This window comes from Nipponia nippon, unplaced genomic scaffold (assembly GCF_047370975.1).
Source record: "Nipponia nippon isolate SJK-2023a ecotype South Korea unplaced genomic scaffold, ASM4737097v1 scaffold_1, whole genome shotgun sequence".
Classification (NCBI taxonomy): domain Eukaryota; kingdom Metazoa; phylum Chordata; class Aves; order Pelecaniformes; family Threskiornithidae; genus Nipponia; species Nipponia nippon.
In genome coordinates, this window is record NW_028262290.1 from 106175379 (window position 1) to 106196930 (window position 21552).

The following is a 21552-nucleotide window of genomic DNA, read 5'->3' on the forward strand; positions in this document are numbered from 1 at the left end:
ACTCAAGCAAAATCACCACTGAAGTCACTGGGTGAATTGCTTATTCCAGGGTGAAGCAGAACAGTCAAAGGGATACCCTTCAATTTTTCTCATTTCTGCATCGATTTTTACACTTTAAAAGTGTAAGGAATGGAAGCTGCACCAAGATGAATTCCTCTTTTGAGGGTCTTGCACAAGCAGGAGTTGAGGACAAAATGCAGAAATTTATATTTATGGACTGTGTAATAAAAGAATTTAGAAAAGATGTCAAAAAAGAGACCTTCCCCTAGTCATAGAGATGCTTGGAGATGAGTTGAGGGAAAATCTTTGAGAGGTCTGTGCAAGAACACTAATGAGGAAAAGAGACAGACAGAATGAGAAATTAAGAGTCCTCTGACTCATTTCCTGTGGGAGGGAAAAACTGAATGAGGAAAGAGAAAAAATAGAAAACAGGCAGGATACTTGTTTCAATAACTTTCAGAATAAATCTTCCCTGTCTTTGTGTAGGCGATTGTACACTTTAGACTAGCATTGGCAATATTCAAATGTAATATTCAAATAGCAAAAAACAAGCACAGTGAAAGTTTCACAAATGAAAGCAGACAAGAGGAGGGAAATGGTAATTTTTCACAATATTTTATAAAACAAAGCCACTTCTATTCCTCACATCATAAACTTTTTCTCTATTTTTGATAATTTTGATTTGTTCTGCTAAAGTATGCTTCAAACGTGCTGTCAAACATACAGCTACAGGTAAAATTCCATAATGTGCACGGCAAGATTTTTCTAACTCACAATACTTGTGAAGATGCTCCTGGGGATTATTATCAGTTAGCAATGGGTTACAGGACAGCTTCTCTCTTCTTTTTGGTTTGACTAACCACTGACTCCCTCAAGCTTCCTCTCAACCTGGCCAGGTACACACATCTTACATCTCTTTTATGCTGTGGAGCCAAAAGAAACCAAAATCCTCTGCAGGTAAACCACTGTACTGCCTCCAAAAAGTCTGTTAATATTTCTTTAGAAATGCCAAACAGAAATTAAAATAAGCTTTGTAGAAAACAGCATTTAAGGACTGCGGGTTTTTTTCAGATTTCACATTGCTTAATGTTAGTTGTTACCATTATCAGAATTAAAATACAATATGCTCTGGCATAACTCCATTCATCTTTATCTCAACATTTTATCTGGGGTACAGAATTATAATGAATAGCCATTAAAATGTACAAATTATGGCTAGTTTCTTCTAAACGTGATGGAAAATTATTCAAAAACATATTTGTAGCTTCACTTTGCCCAAGCGAGAAAAAATGAAGTGAATGCCAACTATTATTGGAAAATATATAGATGAATAGCTATTCTTGGTTGCATACGTTCACGTCATTGCTTTGGGTAAACAAAATCAACCTTTCATCTACATCTTATGCAGTTAATAACAAAGTTACCGAGGCAAATACATTGGAAAAAAGTTTAAGTAAGTGGCTCATAAACATGCTCCATTTAACTGTAACATGAAACTCCTCACTTTTTTATGAACATCCTGCCCCCAGTCATGCAGACCAGAGGAAAAGGTTCATCTCAAAGTAACTGAAAAGAAGAAAACATGACAGTATGGCTTAGCCCAGAGTAAACAGAAATATTTTAAACTATTCCTTGGGGCTTTATGATGCTTAAAATGAAGTCGTTACTTCATGAAATTCTTGTCCCAGACAACTGCAGCTGGAGTCAGGAGACTCACAATCTGTTCTGATTGACCTCTGAGTTTTGGAAAATCGTCTTGCTTCTCTGTCTCTAGTCTTTTTTCTATTCTTTACCATGTCTAGCAGAGGACAATGGATTGCCTGTTATTTGTGCATTTGCACAGCAAGCAGGGAGTTGAGAAGCTAATCAAAGTTGACACCTGTAGGCATTACCATAACATCAATGGTAAATAATAATAAGACAAGCTGAATTTCAGCCTAGAATTTGATATGTAAGGTTCGTGAACAATCCCTTGTTTGTTTTGCGTTACTGTTTTCTCAGCTGCAACAAAAAAAACAGTCATTCAAAAAGAAGCATCTTAAGCAATCAGTGCTTCCCTGAGACACTGTTGCAAAGTGAGACTGGTTTCAGGATATACAGCTAGTGTATTTTATAGCACTGCATCATTAATTTTCAGGAAGCGCTCTTTTGTGTTTTGCATGAATTTGCTGCAAGACATCTTTATTTGAATATAAGCAACTACAGTACTATGCAAGACCTCTTCCTGAAAGACACCGCAAGACAAATTTAAATATATTGTGAATCTCCTTCTGCTCTTGACTGTGACTGGATGCAGCAGTGCTGAAAAGCACAGATTATTACAGAGTATCATCTTTGCTATAAAAATTAAGGGTTTTTTTGAGTGCCTGCTTTGTAACTCTGGTATTCAGAACCAAATATAGCCAAAGTAATAATGTAAGATAGAAACTGCCTGTTTTGTATGCAGAGAAGATAGCTTCTGTTCATTCTGAAAGAAACAGCATATTCACATAACATTTCCATGCTAACATGCAAAGCCCATTGATTTCCCATATCAAAATCCCATATAGTATCTTCTATACTTGGCACCAGACACATCATTACCTGCTCCAGAATGAACGGATTCACTCATTAAGTCTGCCATACTGGTTATAAATATAAAACTTCTTTACAGACACTGAGGCAATTTTTAAAGTTTTGGGGCATTTAAAGATGCCTAAAATGGGACCTCGTAGGAATTCAAAACCTTTAAACAAATTTTATTTGCTTCTAGCCATTTTTAAAAGTCACTTCCTTCTTTTGGCACCATTTAACAAACTAGTCCCTCTGTATAAATGGCTTAAGTGGGGATCCTTGAATTACTTTTAAAGGGTTTTTGAAACATAAGAAAATATGATTGTTGGTCCTTAACAGTAATTCATGTTTGCAAATTGCTTATAAAGGTTTGGCACCTATGGTGAAAGCTGTTCCAGGATCCATCAATGAAAAACATTGTTTTAGTGGCTATACTAAATCAACCCAACCTTTAGTTATATCACCTAATTTACCTATTTTCCAAACATCCGTATCTAAATTAATGCACATATGATTAGCTATAAAGTGAAAAGTTAGGCTGCATTTACAAAAGATGTCATCGGGCTAATGCTATTCCGACTGAAGTTCACATAGCAGTGAAGACAACACAGCTGCTGTTACAACACCACAACATAAACTGACAGAACAGTAAAAAAAAAAGCATTTTTACACTTTTTTACACTGGTTGCTCATTCCTATTCCCAGCCTCTTCATGCCAGCACAGAAGCCCATGAAGGTGTGAACAGGACTAGTGAACTCATTCATCCAGGAGCCCATCCTACCAGGCTGGTTCTAACTCACATTAGTTCCCTGGTCCATTCAGTGCAGGGCTTCAACTGCGTTTGGGTGGTGAAAATGGGTGAACAGGGGTGCGTACCCACATCCATGGGACTACTTTTTTCAGTGGTAATGATCACTTAAAATATGGCCCGAGAGTAATACTAGGCCATTAATAGCTGCTTTTGGAAATCCAGAAAGAGATAGATGGCCTTTTAATTATTTGTCTAACCCTAATCACTCATCTATGAGACTTCCTTCCTACTAGATTCTGGATATCTGATGTTCCTGGAGTCCGAACAAAGTCTAGACACTGCCTTTCAAAACTAGAGATTTCTGATTCCTCTTCAGAGGGCGTTACTTGAGCATCACACATCATCACACCTGCTAATGGTTTCCAGGTTTACTAGTCAGGACATAAACAGCAGATGTGATGATATCACCGGTTATCACCAGGCTTTGTTACCTCTCCTGTTAATCTGACCTGTGTGTGAGCACTTTTATGCCACTTTATGATCCACAGAGATGAGATTACAACAGAGAAGTCTGTATTGCCAAAATGACCCTGGCTGCGTGACAGAGTTTGTAAGCTCACGCAACTAAGCTTGACTGACAGATTCCCAAAAGCATGCCTCAGGTGGGACAGTACAGAGTGCTACCCACCCTTACCAAAGGCACAGGCACAACTGACTTAGAATGGAAGGAGTGACTCCATAGTGCAGAAAGTCAATGCACATGGTGCACCAAAGTGTGTCACCAAGGCTCTCCTCTTTTGAATACAAAGACTTGTGTTCTAGTTTCCTTGAGTTGGAGGAGAAAATGTATTAGCTGGAGTTCCTGTTCTGTTTGCACACGTTATACAGCTGGCACAAACATGAGTTAGGACTTGTACATGGAGCACCCCACGCTTCAGACCCCAAGGGCATCATCAACAGGCTGCTGCAAAGAGCAGTTTGCTTCTTGTCTTTGGCATTATGTTTGACTGACACTGACAATATTCTGTGTCCATCAGTAAAAAGGACCAAATTAATCCATAAAATGGAAGGTGGAACCAAGCCTCTGGTGTTTATTAATTGTTAAAAGGAAGTCTAGTATATGTTTACATCTCAGTAATCTTGTCTTGGAAAAAAGCTTCCTCCGTTCTTCACAACACTCAGGGAATCGTGTGCCAGATTAGAAATTCACCCCCGAGGAGAGGCCAGGAGAGGTGTAAGACATGAAGCATTGTACCTATTGGACAAAGATTGACAAAGCTAACTAGATCCTATTTTTCCTATAGTACTCCTTTGTCACATGAAACTCCACAAAAGAAATTAACCCAGAAACTGCTCAGTCTACAGACTGATAATACCAATCAACATTTACAGTTGCTGATTATATTACATCTAGGTATGTAAAAGAGTGATATTATATTACATCTAGGCCAGCAGTAAACCTTTGACATCTACACTGATCCCAAGAAGCTTTTCAACAGGAGATAGTTTAACCAGCTCTGAAAACAACTGTGAGATTTCCAGATGCTAGAGAGAGAACTATTTCTCCTAAGGATGAGTAATCTGACCCCTAACGATTTTCCCTTCTTCAGCTACTCCAAGACAGCCTGCTGCGTGCCAGCTTTTGAACTACTGTACCCGGTAGTTTCCAGATGACTTAAGGGTTCCTTAAAGGAAAAAACCCACACCCTCAAAATACTTTGCATTCATTGCAGTACACCACAGAATGAGCTGATGCTGTAGCCAATGTCTACTTACATGTGGCACTGCGGTCATTTGCTGACAAGTCAAAGCCCTCAGTTCTCCCTTGGGACTGATTTAGGGTCAATGTGACTTTTGCCACAGTAAGAATCATGGTATTTACCCAATATGTTAAAAGTCAAACACAGCAGCAGACTCCGTAATACACTGGAAGGATGTTTGCCTCACATTCTCTTGTTATACATGTTAATACCACTGATGCAGAGGCCCTGTGAACTTTCATTACAATTCCATGTAAGACATACATATTACCTCATAAGCAATCTTCGCAAAACAACACTCCTGTTTGCCCACAGACTAAGAGAACAGCTTTAAGCTTGCTGGGCTTGCTGAGTTATCAGCAGTGTTGCTATGCAAAAAACTCACATTTGCATCTCAGAAACTGGACTATCAGCATCAGTCTTTCTTACACATTTTGGTAGGTCATCAAAATATATTTAGATATTAAAGAAACTTGAACTTTGGCAACCTAAATTTGAACTGTGACTCTAAAGAAGAAAAGGCCTTTCCCTCATACAGCTCTACTCTTTAACCCCTTACTTGCAATAAGGAAATAAATATAAGTATAAATAAAAATAAAAATAAAAATAAAAATAAAAATAAAAATAAAAATAAAAATAAAAATAATAAAAATAAAAATAAAAACAAAAATAAAAACAAAAGCAAAAATAAAAATAAAAATAAAAATAAAAATAAAAATAAAAATAAAAATAAAAATAAAATAAAAATAAAAATAAAAATAAATATAAATATAAATGTAAATGTAAATGTAAATGTAAATGTAAATGTAAATATAAATATAAATATAAATATAAATATAAATATAAATATAAATATAAATATAAATATAAATATAAATATAAATGTAAATGTAAATGTAAATATCTCTTTTCCAAGGTTTGTGCCATTGAATAAAACCATCTACATTTAGAACTGTGGACAGTAAGATTACTGTAACTCAGTAGTGCATTATATATCAGCTTTAGGATTACTTCTTTTTTTTTAATTACAACTTCAGAAAACAGTTTTCAACTGTCTTGTACAAACTAGTTGTAAGTCTTTGATGTTTCAGTCTTTTCGTTTTTTATGAGTGGAATGGCAGCAATGATCATACACAAGGGAAAAGAAGCCAAGATAGCACCTGATATCTCCCTGCAAAGATAATTTCTTTGAGAATGTTAGGTAATCGACTATATACACACCAAATCCTTACCTTTACAGAGGACCAGCAAGTAAACTTCAAAAGACAACTTCAGGGGCATGTAAAATATTTTGTAAGAAAGACAATTTCTCCCTAGTTTAGGTATTACATCTTTTGCCCAAAAGCAGAAAAAATCATTATGATCAGTAGCTAAACTCAGTTCTTCAATATGGAATTGTGCTGGAGAAATGGGGCTTTTGCAAATGATACCGCAGAGATTTGGGACTAAGGTTCACTCACTAACTGACAAGACAGATGAAGTTCCGGGACTGAATGTTGTGCGTCCTTAGGGAAATTAGGAAGATCAACCTCCTTTCTGCAGTCACCCCCATCCCAGGAGAATGTTCCCTCTTTTGCATATGGTTGATGTTCTCTTTTGGGGGAAGTTCAGTAGAGGTCACTACACCAAGAACTGCAGGAGTCAGCACAAAACTGACAGGGACTGGTTCCACAAAAGCAGCAGCAGAAAAAGAAAAAAAGCAAACAAGCAAAACATTTTTTTAAATTATTATGTCCTCTGATGATAAACTAGCAATGCTACAAAAATATCAGTTAAGGATAGAGAATAATTTGTACATTTGCAAGTGGTCATTGCCCATTTCAGTACTTCTGTTCATCCTAACTGTAAATACCAACTGTAAAATTTTTAGCATATTCTCCTGAGACCCAAGAGTAAGAAAGCTGCATTTTTCATGTCCCTTGCCCACAGACAAGCTAAGAAAATCCTACAGCTTACCCCATACATTGCTGACCAAATAAATATAGTAACTACACATAAGATTTGCACTAAATAGTCAGTGGGTATTCAGGAACTCATTCATGATTCCCTTAATGTTTCTGTCAGACATCAAATAAGGCTTAGAAGTAATGCTGTTGAGATAAAAAAGCCATGCCAAACAATTTTATCAATCAATCACCCTCTTCTAGATTTTGAATTTAGCAATAGCAATGGAACTGATTAACAGCCCAGCAAATGAAGCTCACTCTCTCCTCTTAAACATCATTATCCTTTCCAGTGAAGGACATTCCAGAAGCTGGTATAAGAAGAGCATGCGCTCTCAGTTAGAAAAGTACATTACCTTCCTACCAAAGTTGTTTCAGCCATTGTGTTAATATTAACTGATATTGCCAAGTGCAGTTTAGAATAGGAATCCCCTCTTCAGGCTGTGGTCTCTTCAAAGGGAAAAATCAGACTAATCTTTTTAACAGTGTAAGCAAGAAGAAATGGACTACTGATAAAGCAGTTTATTTTGACCAACAGATGAGGCAAATTAACTCGGTTGCAATGTCCTCAGTCTACTGCTGCCTAAAATAGAGAGAGGGCTGCATGGAGAAGGCCAAATAAGCTAATGTAAACTTTCCATCTGGGGGAACTCAAGCAACTATCATTAACCACTGTCATTTATGTAACTGGGGGTGGGAAGAGGAAACTCACATACTGAACATGGAGATAACGCTCAGTTTGTTTCTCTGTTTTGAAAAGCATCATTATTCCTTATATTTCAAAGCATAGATGAATGACAGATAGAGCACTCATCATAGCTAATCCAACCATAGACTTAAAAACTAGGCTTCTTCAACTCCCACAGCCCCGCTACAGCTGATTTGCACTAAACCAGCATGGATCAGCAGAGACATCAGCACAATGGTTGCAGAGTCCAGTACCAGGAATCACACAGAACATCCGTGAAGTGTCATCCTCAATTTCCAGACCATAGCATCTAAGCTCTGTGACCCATAATCCCAGGTGAGGAGTAGCATCCAAATCTTTTGACAGGCATGACAGCAGTGACCAGGATCCTGATATGGCTTCTCTCTCTTACAGGCCTGTTTGCCCATTAGGAGAGGTTCCTTTCCACTGGCATTACTACTTTTATGTCTTGAGGTAAACAAACAGATCTTGACTTCCTACATAGTTCACATTAAATGGTGTGCCCTTTTAGTTAAATCATTCTGGGATAAAATTATTACAGGCAAGAAGATTTTTTGGCACATCATGTAGATCTCCCCAAAGCCCTGTGAGATGGTTTTGGGTGTTTAGAAGTGAAATGAGGCTCAGGCCTATATCCTTCACCTTTGGATGAACATTGATCAATTTATCTCAAAGCTTCATTTTGTCACATTGTATTTTATACAGATTAACTCAAACTCTGCACAGAAAGAAAGACATTCTTTAATTAGAAGGCATAGACCTATTCTCAACTTCATCTGAACAGATTTCACAAGTTCTGCTCAAGCACAATATTCTTTTTCAGGCTGTTGAAACTTCAAATTAAGGATATATTTTATGTAAATCTCTTTTACAACTGTGTTTATTAGTGTTATATCATTTCCTAATTTTGTGTGGGTGGATAATTACTTTCATCTCCTAAGAGAGAATCATAAGCAGATTTATGGAAATCGAAAAATATTTCTCTGCTATTGTAGAGTATGAATGAACAACATATGCAAAAAGAAAAACTGTCAGGTTGGCTATAAGGACCCCTTAATTTTATGTGCTAACCACTGTAAAGAACAGTTAATTATGTTTACTTCTATAAAGTTGTATAGGATGATGCACAACCACTTGTTACTGAATCCAGTAATGAACACCTTGCTCCAGAATGAATGTCTGAAAGGTGGTGTTGTACTGGAATATGGTTCTATAACGATTTTCATATTAGCCACACTTGGATGATTTCTTGCAACATGCATCTCTGGATGACAAAGGACTTCTGTTATTGCTGAACCACAACTAAAGGAATAACTATATTTCTTGCAGCTTTGTCATACTTTATTGCCTGCCTTAGAGCCACACTAGATCCACATTTCTGGGATTTTTCACTATTTCAAATTCTGCTGGAGAAAACAGCTTTTCTGTAGATATATAATGTGTTTGGTGAATTTATTTCTTTCAGGAATCATCTCATGTGGGAAGTTCATACAGAATAAGTATTCCTGCATTACATTTATTCTACATTTATATGAATTAAAATTTATATGTTAACCTGCATTGAAGGGAAGTGCTTTGCCCAGATTACACTTGAGTAAATGAAAGGTAATGCTATTGTCTTTGGTTATTCCAAATACAGAACAAACAGGTGGACAGAGTAGTAACTATGTTGTTTCCTCAAATTCCTCCAAGTATGTATCTTAAAAATTTGAAGCAAAGCCCATTTCTTCCATGAAAAGTTTCCCAGAGGAAGAAAGTAAGAAAGGAAATCACACACTTCAAAAATTTTAAAACAAAACATATGGGTTACATTATACTCTTTGATGGTCTCTCAGACCCATCCATCATAGCAAGCTAAGGACATAGCTCAGCCCCAAAGCTTGAACCAGCCTCTTCTGCTTCCACTGTTTCCTCCCCTTCCCAACAGCAAGGGTCTTGCAGGAGCTAATACTGCCTGACTTCTTCCTGTCATCAATGTTCAAAAGTTGCAAACCATGAACATTTTAAGTCCTAGATGAAATTTTCTTATAACATATTATGAATTAATCAGAACATGAAACCATGCCATCCCTTTGCCACACTCATAAAAGACTTTCTAACAGTTATTCCATATTGGCACAACCAAGAGCTTACAAGCAACAAGGAATGATGTTGTTCTGGTTCATCTCCCTCTTGCCATACACGGCATCCGCATTTAGTTATGTTTTGTACTACTTTATTCCTGTAGGGAAGACAGGATTATATAGCCTTTTGAATCTAAGAAAGTACAGAACAATAACTAACTGTGATAGACAGAAAATATTATTTTATGCTAGCTGATGTTTTCTGAAACGGCAACAGCAGAATTTAGCATATAAGAATGCAATGCATCTAAACTGACAGAATGAGATAGAAAAACCTAGAAAGAAAACTTCTGCTCTAGTTAGTAAGGGCCATCTAATAGAGACATGCAGACATTCAAGGCTGTGTTTAAAGTAGGTGAAAGTAAATTGAAACGTGCACTAGCTAGATGCTGCATTACACTGGTTCTGTCCAGCAAGGCACTGCACTATAATAATAAATGGGGAAAACAAGATGGGGAAAAAAAATTAAAAAGTTTGAATCGAGAAGAAGGAATGGCAGATCACATCAAGGACAACTATTCCCTTTTTTGAAAATTTTCTCATATGAGTTTAGCACTGAATATATCCAATATTACATGTTCAGAAAAGAAGAAAGAAAGAAAGAAAGAAAATGAAAGAAAGAAAATGAAAGAAAGAAAGAAAATGAAAGAAAAGAAGGAAATAAGAAATGAAGAAAGAAAGAACTAGACACCCTCAATAACTTATCCCATAAAAGCCTCAAAGATCTTTAAACACAAATTGGGAGCCCCCGAGCTCAGAGCTGCACAAATACATATGAAAACTGCTTTTTCATACAGTAAGTATGTAAATGAAATACAGTCCTTAATTACTAACATTACATGCAATGTTTTGCTATTAACCAGGGTCTAGACAATAAAATTTTACCATTTTGAAATGAAGCCACCATTTGGCCCACTTTGTGAGCATTAAAATGAAAGCAATAATAAGACACACAGAGACAGTCTAAACCACACACATATTAACAAAGACTGCAACCATATAGTCCTGTAATACTGTACTGCCATTGCTATTACTGTATTGCCATTGGTATTGCTGTATTGCCACTGCTATATAGAAAGCCATAAGCTTTGTACTGATTTTGCAAGACCTCTGGACTGAGGCGTATCAGGCTTGCTCTGGGCTAAAACTTTAACTTCTCAAGCTACACTTTTTTTGACCTCCCTGCGCTTTGTTTTACCTGGTTTAGACATAACAGCTATTTTTTCTAATTGACCAGATGTCTGTAGCTAATTTGTGTTACTTTTGCTTATCTTTGTATGCTAGGACAACAGTTTTATGACTATAACATGATGTAGTATGCAGAAATATAGGCCTACGGAAACATAACAGAGGCCTTGAGAAGTGCAGACACAGGAGATGATGTAGAGGAGTACAGGCATGGGATTACAAAAGATGGGGCATAGGCTTGGTACTGAAGACAACATCCATAGCTATAAAAAAGACTCACCAATGGTCAGGTAAAAAAATGCGGACCTGAAGATGGACAAAACTGAGTTTAGGTGTAATGAGAACAAGGAACACATATCTAACATACATAAAAGGAACCACATATAGTAAATTTGGATGCAACATGGAGCTGTAGACCAATAAAGAAAGAGATGTGTGTTAGCAAACTTATAAAAATGTCCCCAAGTGGACCCTAGAGCAAAGAAGCAGAAACCATTAACATGAACATCCCCTTCCTTCCAGTGAAAGACCCCAGATGCTGCCAACACAGGTAACACCACCAGCAGAATAAAGCCACCAACCTTAAGACTTGGAGAAGCAGGTGAAGGGTGAGCATAACATCAAGGAAAGAGGGTACAAACTAAGTGAGTGTATAACAGTGTTAGCTGCTTTATTATTATTAAACATTTTCTGCATAGAAGCCCTCTTTCTCTTTGGTAATAATGGGATCTAGCCTATTAATGATTCTTTGCTTAGCCGGTTAAGATTTCAATTACACTAAAAAAAAAAAATTCCTAGCTTTATATAAGGTGCATTTCCTCTTTGTCCATAAACAAGATTTTGCGCATAACAAGACTAAGACGTTAGATGTTTGACAAGTCAGTCAGAGCTTACCATTAGCAAATTCAATCTACTTTTCCATGGGAAGTTTTTTCCAAACAAAAAGTACAGAATGGGAGAAGAAGAGGTGGAGCCAAGGAGAAAGTCTGTCCTTTTGGCATGTATTTATTCACTGGACTAGTTAACAGGCATCTGGTCCATCGTGGGGACGCACAGGTGTTATTGCAATACAAACAGGGATACACTAGCCACACGTGTCCCTACAAAGGTCATATGACAAATCATTGCAAACAACTGCTACCAAAAAAATCAAATTCCTATAAAATTGTGAATATGGTGACATTCATTGGAGGGAAGCTGCATTCTCCCCAGCCTGTTAAGTAGGAGAAAAACTACTAAACTTATCAGATAAATTATTTGTTATTTACTGTTTCTCCAAGTCTGTATGATTTGTGCCAGTTTCCCAAAGGCTTCTTGTTTCTCAAGCATGCAGAACCATCAGCATGCTGTTATTGTTTGGAAACCCATGAAGAGTAGCAGTGTCAGCAGTCTGCAGACTCAGGAAGCCAAAAGCATATGAATCTCTATGTGGAAAAAGACACTGAGCTCTACGTTCCATAGAAAATCCTATACTTCAGCCCCTAGGTAAAAGGACTGTGGTCAATACCTGGCAATCCCCATGCCACAAATTAAGATTAAAATCCCGTTTTAACTAAGGGGGGTGAAGTTTTACTAATCTTTTAATATGAACTAAATGGCAACTTAATGAGAATCTCTTAAGAACAGTGGTTCCAGTCTTTGGAAACAGAGGAAAACAGTGAAGTCAAACAGCTTATTAGAGCATAGATATGTTTGCAATACTAGAGATATTCTTGATACTAATATTTGAAAAGCACCACAGAGAATGAACTAGTACAATCCCTCAGCAGTACTTTATATGCATGAAGGAGAAAACCTGAGCTTTCCGCCGAATAATAATGACAATGGAGCTGAGCTGTCTTTGATTTGCAAGCCTTTTTATTAGGCTGCTAGACTCTACCTTCTGTGTGAGAGACAAAGGTGTGGAGATTAACAGTTCTGTCAGTGATGTGTTCATTAATTACATTTAAAACACTAGCAGAAATAAGATTAACTTTGGCATGATAATGATGAAAAGGATAATGATGAAAATGATAATTCCTTGTGATATTCCAGACTATTATTACACTAACCTGCAAAGAGTTAAGATAAAATAAAACTAAGTATTATATAAATTATTTTAAATAACTGTTTCAAATAAATTATTTTAAATAACTGTTACCAGTTTCTCCACATTATCCTTTTCATAGTCTACCCATTCCCCACTACAATTTTGGTACTTGCTGAATCAATAAAAGTGCTAATCATACAAATAAATAAACATATGCACAAAACCGGTTTTAAATACAGCCAGAAAAATACTACAACATTTATTTCACCACACTGCTGAAAAAAATAATTTTTTTTCAACTAATTTACGATAGCACCTTTTTTTCTTCTGCTCTTTGTTGGAACTTTCATGTTGGAACTTTGGTTTTCACAAAAGATTTGCTTTTTCACAAAGAGTTCTGTGCTGTGTGAGGGCACTTGGTATATGATTCGCTTTAGATTTTTCTCGAAATAAGCATACATTTTTTAAAAATCAAGGGGACAAAAATATTTAGAGGGACAAAATAAGTTATTTAACAGTAAGTCATGAAACTGTGCACATGCCACCACTGAGTAATTTCTGCAAGCAGCCTTTGCCTTCCTCACCCTATCTGGCCTTAATGTCTCTAACACCCACTTACTGCATCACAAGAAAAACTAGACTAAGATCCTTGGGGTAGGGTTCTGTATTTCTGTAACTGCTCTGAAGCACCTAACATACTTCCAGAAGCTGTAGGGGAAGGAAAAAAAAACAGACTAGAGTCCAAGCTGTTAAAACTTCATTGGTAGGTTCAGCCACATGTAGATACCTTGTCACATCATATGGCATGAGCATTCAGTTCCATGACTCCAAAGGAAGTGAAAGAGTCCGACTAACGTGACCAATATGCTACTGGTTATACACACTGTTTACATCCTTATCACAGTGTCAAATAAGACATGCACAACCAGCTGTGAAGTCAGCATGCCTTTTGCCATGAACTTATTCCAAGTGAGGTCAAGGTTGCCCACAAGTACTTTGCATATTTTTAATATGCCACTTATTCATATATATATATATTATCTATTACTACATTTCTCTTAAGAAATGAGCAGGACAGATTAGCAGATTGGAATCTTTCATTTGATGAAAAACTAGGTACTGAGTGGAAAGATGAAGCTCAAGTTCTGCCACATTACTCCCTCATCTCTCTTTGCCTCGCTGCACTTCCGTTCCTCCTCTCCTCTTGCTTTTACACATACATGTAATGTGTAAATGTACATACATTTTACACACGTGTCTCAACTCTGGTATGACATGACATGACATGACATGACATGACATGACACGACATGTCATCTAATGGTGGAGAGAGCTAGAAGAAATGAGCCTCTGATCTCCACAGACCACCCGCAGACAACACTGTGCTGTCAGAAAACTATCACTTGCAAATGAAATGTGCTTTACTGTGTAGACCTCATAACAAACTTCTCCCACAATGAGCTGATTTTAACATGCCGAAGTGTTTGTGCATTTATATGAATGCAAATTTTAAGCATGCCGTGAGACCCACTTAGGGTCTGATTCAGCACTATTGAAGTCAGTGAGGCTTTCGGCATTCAGATTTGCATATGGTGATTCTTCACATAGCATGGAATAGAAGATGTGAGCCCAAAAGCCTGCTTCAGAACAAACCCCTTAACTTGGCTATGCCCATTTTTTAATGGGTTGAACCTGAAACAACATGAAGTGCTTGGTCTTGCTGACAACTTAACTTGCTAGTTTAACTTCAATGGAAGTTACTAGATCTGCGGTCTCTTAAAGCTCAGGCTAAACAAAAATAAAATTGTTTCCCTGCCTGAATCACCCAAAAATCAAAGGCTTCTTTAACAAACACTGGCCTCAGTGGTTGGTGCAGGTGCTTCTGCATTTCTGGATACAGCAGGTTTCTATTTAAAGATTTAAATTCACCCATTTGCTTGGGGCTAGGAGGCAAGGGGTTGGGAGAAAGAACAGCCATTCATGCTACTGCAGCTCTGCATAGAGCAGTCCAGCCTTCCTGACAGGCTGACTGCATGCTGTGTCTACAAGCACTGGGACAGTCATGATAAAATCCAGTGGCTGGGAAGCATATCCAGACCGCGAGCCAGCATCCATTCTAGCCTTTACAAAAAAGGCTGGGCTACTCTCGGGCTACTCTCAGGTCAGGCAAATAAAATTCAGACAATGCGGCCTCTACATGGCTTTAAATTTCCAGCCATTGTGAAATTGTTCTTTGGAAAAGAAAAAACAACTTCTTCGTAAAGGAAGAGTCCCTTCCATACAGAGATAGTCTTCAAATCAGAGGACTTTTTGCTTGCAAATATGCGACAAATCAATGTGCACTGCTGTGCAACACAAGTTCACAGACCACTTATTTTGCTTGACTCAGAGCTGGTTTCTGCCTCCTGTTATCAGCAAAGCATACTGCTCTGGGGACTGCATACAAATTACTGAAATTACTTTGGTGGGGGGGAGAGGATGATGAAGAAGAAACATACGTGTGTTACATCAGCCGCTAGTCAGCTATTTCTATGTATTTATAAGCCAGCTTCTTGCCTGTTGAATAACTGAGTTAAACTAGTGTGAAAAAAGTAAGTTAGCAGATTTCCTCTCTTCAAAATGTTTCACATTCAAGCCCTTGGTTAGATGATTTAGTGAGCAGACGTTATTGTCAGCTTCTTTATGTTGTTCGTCTAGAACAGCAGGTGCCACACTGAGCTGCAACTTGGCATCAAGGAAAATCTGCCTCTGTGTAAGGGCAGCCAGGATAGCCTGGACTCCCATAAGGACTAATTGGTACTCCAGGTATCTTCAGCCCTACTCAAAGAGAAATATTCTAGTGTTTTTAGCATCATTTTGGATGCTTTTAAGGGAGGCTCCTCTCAGTGCTCCTGCATTTCATCAGCTCTCCCTCTCATGGAAACTCTAAATCACGCATTTAAAAATAGACCATCAGATTATCTGGGTAAATCATAAAGCTCGGCTTATCTCTCTCTTCCCCTTCAAAATATACAATTTATTTTGTCCACCAGCTCAGCAGCGTGAAGCCATGAATAATCCTATTCGTCTCAGTAACCCCACTCTTTTGATTGTCCCTGTGTACCTCCATGATGTGCATGCACATCATGCTGGGGTGTGTGTGTCTCTGCGAGCATGTAAGGAGGAAGAAAGAATTCATGGTTCTGGGCACAAAGGTGTACAATTCTGCTTATGGCCCTGTTTATGCCCATGCCAACTGTGTGCGTCCTAGCATCACAACACAGCCTTACACAGCCATGGAGAATAATACCAGGATTCAGCAGAAGTAATGTACTAAGTACTTCAATTATGCATTAAATTGTTGTTTAACGCCAATCTAGACCCCAGAACCTGTGTGCTTCCCCTGAGGGCAGACATAATCAATGCAATACGAGGGAGGACACAAAAATTTTTCAATTTCTCTTTCCCAGTGGTTCAGAGGCACCACATAACGGAGCCTTAAGCAGCAAACCCCGACTCCCAGCCCCAGCGTTTCCCATAGGCGCATCTCCTCCTCCTCCTCCTCCTCCTCATGCCAGTGCGGCCCATCAGGCCACGGGAGCCGGAGAAAGCCCTGCAGGGCTATAAATAGCTACTCCAGAGAGGGGGGAGAGTGCAGCAGCACGTTTCCAAAGATGCTTGCTGCAGAGGGAGGTTTTGCTGGATTAATTCAGAGGGGAAAGGGAACCACTAGGAAGTTCACTGACATAAGCATGTAATATCTATGGAGAGGGGGCAGCAGCTGCCCGGGGGAAACTGCAGGGGGAATGCCTCGCTCGCGTGGAGAGCAGCGAAGTGGGTTTCCCTCTGTGAAGCGTCCCATCTATCTCAGGCCGTTTCTGCAGAGCCCCCATGAGATGGGCTGTGGGCACGAAAGGTCCACGGCCGAGAGAGACAGCGAGGATACGAATCAACTCGATCGAAGTGTTATTAGCACACGCAGCTTATTGTCTATGCCAAGTTTGTACCGAGTCAAGCGGTGTTATTTATACGCACTGGATTTGCACTGAGAGTGCATGCGGTGCCCCTGAACCTGCCCCAGCGTGGAAACGGTACTGCTGGCTCTCTGGCCTTCGAGAGACAAAGCCGAGAGGTCCCGTCTCCCAGGAGCCGCCCTATCCTCCCCTGCCTCCCGGAAACTTGCGGGAACTACAGGCACCGCCTGGAGCACAGGTGCCCGCTCGCCCCTTCCCCGCCGGGCGCTCCTCAGTCACCGCCCGGCGCCGCCGCCACCCCGGGTGGATGCGGGGGCCAGCGTGCAGCCTCCGCCGCTCCCCGCTCCGCGCCTCTCCGCGCTTCCCCGCCCGCCCGCCGGGCACGCACGGCGCGGCGGTGCCGTGCTGCAGTGCCCAGCCCGGCCCGGCCCGGCCCGGCCCGGCCCTCTCTCACCGTCCTCCAGAGCCTCTGCCGCTTGGCACTGACGGAGGTGGCGGTGACGATGAGGTGGGAGACGGACACCACCAGCCCGAAGACGATGGCCAGCAGGGTCCGAACGGGCAGCAGCGAGTAGGAGACGAAGGTGACCAACATGAGCTGCCACATGCCCTGCTCGGGGGCGCTGGGGGGCTCCATGCCGTAGGCGCCGAGCGAGAAGGGGCAGCAGAGGAAGGAGAAGGTGAAGCTGAAGAGCAAGGTGAGCTTGACGATCTGCTGCAGCTGGGTGACCTGCAGGTACTTGACATTGGTGACGATGAAGAGGGAGAGGAAGATGATGCAGTGCACCGGGTGCGAGCCTTTGGAGATGGTCAGGCTGGGGCCGGAGAGGAGCTCCACCAGGGCCAGGCTGGCGGTGAGCACGATGAGGACGGCCAGCGCCTTGAGGGTGGACGTCTGCTCCAGCTTCAGGTTGTAGCTCTGGAAGAGAGCCTCCAGCTCCTTGCAGTCAAACTCGTCCTCGCAGGCGATGGCATCCAGCAGCAGCAAGGGAGGGGGGTCCCCCAGCCCGGCTCCCGCTCCCGCCGCCGCGGCAGCCGGCGGGGAGCAGCAGCAGTGGCAGCACTTCTTCCTCTTGGTCTTGACTTTCTGAAACGGTATTTCCTCCATGTCAGTGCCATTCATAAACCCCGGGGAAGAAATGCTCCTCCTGGTGTCCCCTGCTGCCGCTCCTCCGCCTCGCTGCTCATAAAAGAGAGGGGGGTTGCGAGCAGGAGCCGCGGCCACACGCCCGCCGGCAGCCCCCGCCGCCGCAGCTCCGCGGACGCGGGCACCGGGCGCAGCCCGCCGGCCGCAACCCGCGGCTCCGGCAGACGCCCCCCTCCGCTGCCACCGAAGAGCCGGGGATGGCTGGGACGGCGGGAGGAGAGCCTCACTCGTGTTAGTATGCCAACCTTCCTGCCTGCTGTCTCTCTCCCCTCCACCCTCCTCCTCCTTCTCCTCCTCCCCTGGTGCTCCGGGGATGTTAATCTCCTAATGACACCAAAACACCATCCAAAGGTTTGAAATCAAGCGGAGGGGGGGGTGGGGGCAGAGGATGGGTGGAAGCGGAGAGAAAGGGAGTGGGGGATAATCAACAGGCGGGTCTCCCTTCAGATACCGCTATTTGGAGGAGCAGGAGCTACGGAGAGCGGGTGGCAAACGGGCTCCCGGGGAGCGGGCAACATTTGGAAAAAAAAAATAAACAACGACGAGGAAGAAAAAATAATGAAACGCAGCCAGGAGACTGGGCTAAGAGGAGGAAAAGTGGGGCAGAGGGGCCGGGGAGAAAGCAGGAGGCAGGGCAAGGCAGGGCGATCCCCTTCCCACGTCCGGGAGCATCTCACCGGGGCTGGGAGGCGGGAGGCGCCTGCGCGGCGCCCGCTGGGGCAGCCGGACACGTCCCGCCCGCCGCCCCCCGGCCTCCGGCGGCGGCCTCCCGCGGGCCGCGCTGCTGCCCGCCCGCCCGCGCGGCTGTTGGAATGTATGCAACTGTACAAAGTCTGTCTATACAGGCATAGAAATACATGTACATATACATACGTATGCAAATATATAAATATGTGTAAATTTATACATACAGGTGAATCCTGCTTCCTTTGAGAAATAAAATCTTATCTGCCTGAATAAACATGCCGATTTCACTCGTTTTGCCTCCTAGACTCTGAAGCAGTTGGAAAAAGTGCAGCGAATGCGAAAATTCTCAAGAAAACACGTTTCTGTGCACACTTCTGCCTGTCTGGGAGTACAATCAGTCAGTGGCTGTGGAGGGCTACTCTTGTGACAAGAGTTAATTATCATCCCACACAAAATTGCACTCGGTGCCTAATCAAAAGCTTGAGTTGGGAGTCTCTGTTGTTTTTCAAAAAAAACCCTCCTGTTCTCCCTATAATGCTGCTACCACATACCACTATTACCAAGTTGCCGCCAAAGAATACAATACAATATTCTTTTCTGTAGCCATCTGTAAACATCTAATTTTGGGATTATGAGGCTGATTCCAAACTCACCAAAGACTAGAGAAAGGACTCCAATGTTTGTTTTGCCTTTGGATCAAGCATTAGTAGAATCAGGGCTAGGAAAATCTCAAAATAGAAGACTTTAATAGATTACAAACATTGGGCTTTTCAAAGGTAGTTGCAGGAATACTTTCCAGAATCAAAGCAGAATCCTACTAACATGGCTATGTTGAAGATCTTAACTGCTGAGTTTTGTGTCAGTGATGTCAGATTCTGGTTCCAGATTTGGGCTGAAGAGCCTTAAGATCAACAGCAGGCAGGGATTCTTCAAGATTTGTTGCAGCTGTGAATGATGTTGGTACTTCACTTCTGGATGGTAAAGTAGCTTTAAAGAAGATCTCTGATATATGATCTAAAACAACACAGTTTTTTTGCATTAATATTGTAGCATTTAGTTAGTCTCAGACCTCCAGACTCAGTATGCAGTCGTTCTTTTGAACCTGTGCAGACCTCATTAGGAAAAGGGAACGAATCAACATTGCTGGAGTTTGTTTGTTACAGATTCAAAATATTTCACACTTGAGACAATATGACTGTTACTTACTCTGTGTTCATGTGATGCCACTCATGGTGGTTTCCTAGACTGTGACTTAGACACTCAAACACTGCAGAACTGTAAAAATAGCTGGTATTTAGATTTCTGTAACTTCCTTCAGGAAGAAAGTAAAAGGGTTGGATTTGCTGGCCTGAGTGTTGGAAACAGGAAGAGATGTTTAGCTGAAATGAAATCAAATCTAACAAAAAAAAAAGGCTTCCTTTGTTTTGCAGTATCTCTAGCGTGTTTGGAAAGCTAATAAAATTCATCTCCTTGTACACTTTGGTGTATAAATTCACTTCGGTCACACATATACTAGACAAACACACACTTGTTATATTTTCACCTGTCCTCAGCTTTCTTCTGAGCTCATATATCCTGAGGGATAAATTAATTTTTCCCATCTCACCCTAAATAAGAGGTGGCACCTAACTGCCCAGCCCTAGGAACAATCCACTGAAAGAGTTGTCATGCTAGCAGTTATCATTTCTTTCTTCTGGCTCTCAGCTTGCTGCTGGGAAAATGGAAGGTGAGTAATTCCCTACAAGGCACGCTGTGGTTTAGATTATTTTCATGCTTCTTACAACCTTAGGTTGGGTTAGTTAGTACATACATACAGCAGAGAAGGCCCATATGTATGAGACGTACACATCTCCATTCTTCTTAGGTCAAGGGGAAGCAGTGAACTGTTGAAGCTTCATCTTCCTTAGACACTGTAGGAATATGGAAATGCCACACAGTGATTAATGAAACTCTTTCATCCTTTATAGACTGTTTCACATCACAGGGCAAATACCTCACCTTAGCCTGCATAGTGAAGAGCCCAATTTTTACCACCTGATGTCACAAATATAAAGAAGGAGCCTCAGAACCTTTGAAACAGGCATCTTATTAAAGCAAATAACCAGCTATAAAACTGCTGGAATGCACTTGACACAGTGCTGTGTTTTCTGACCAAACTTATCTGCTGCAGATGACAGCAGCCTGGTTGGGGTTTTGTAACTATGAACAACACTTTGTGGTCTGTAATGCACTTCTGGCTCATTTCTAAGAAGATACGATCCAAGCCAACTCTTCCTGTTGAATGTCCTTGCGTTTGTAACCAGAGACTACTCTGGGAGTAAATGTAGTATTGACAGGAAAGGGCTATTAGAGCCCAGCTTTATCACCTTTTGCATTGCAAAACCTATCTGTTTTTTCAGGCTTTTCCTAAGAGGCAAGCTGGCTTGGTTGTTTGAGTCACTGGAAGCGGAAAATGTTTCTTCATGGACAGTTGGGCAGTATATGGATCTAGGTTACACTAAGCAGCAGTTTCTTTACGTTTTACTGGTCCTTAGGAGTAGTCTTGAGTTAAAGGGCTACTCAGAGTTTCAGAACATCTCTTTTTGCTTACTTTGTGCATATAGATCATCCATTTAATAATTATTTATTTTTCACTGTCCATCTTGTTGTACTTTACTGAACTTGGTACTTGCTTTCTGTATCTCCTCACCTCCAAGAGTTTCAAGCGT

The 21552-nt window shown here is 40.9% G+C and overlaps 1 protein-coding gene across 3 annotated transcripts in view; it reads right to left on the minus strand.

The window, feature by feature from the left end:
- The window catches only part of ADCY1 (adenylate cyclase 1), a 171614-nt gene extending 153349 nt beyond the window's left edge, over positions 1–18265 (minus strand). For all 3 annotated transcript variants that reach the window (XR_015706547.1, XM_009468132.2, XM_087766221.1), the window contains exon 1: positions 17465–18265. Coding sequence is in view for 2 of the 3 variants with exons in the window: in XM_009468132.2 (XP_009466407.2) it covers positions 17465–18133 (669 nt within the window). In the remaining variant the exon portion in view is untranslated. The remainder of the gene's footprint in view (positions 1–17464) is intronic.
- Positions 18266–21552: the final 3287 nt, after the last annotated feature.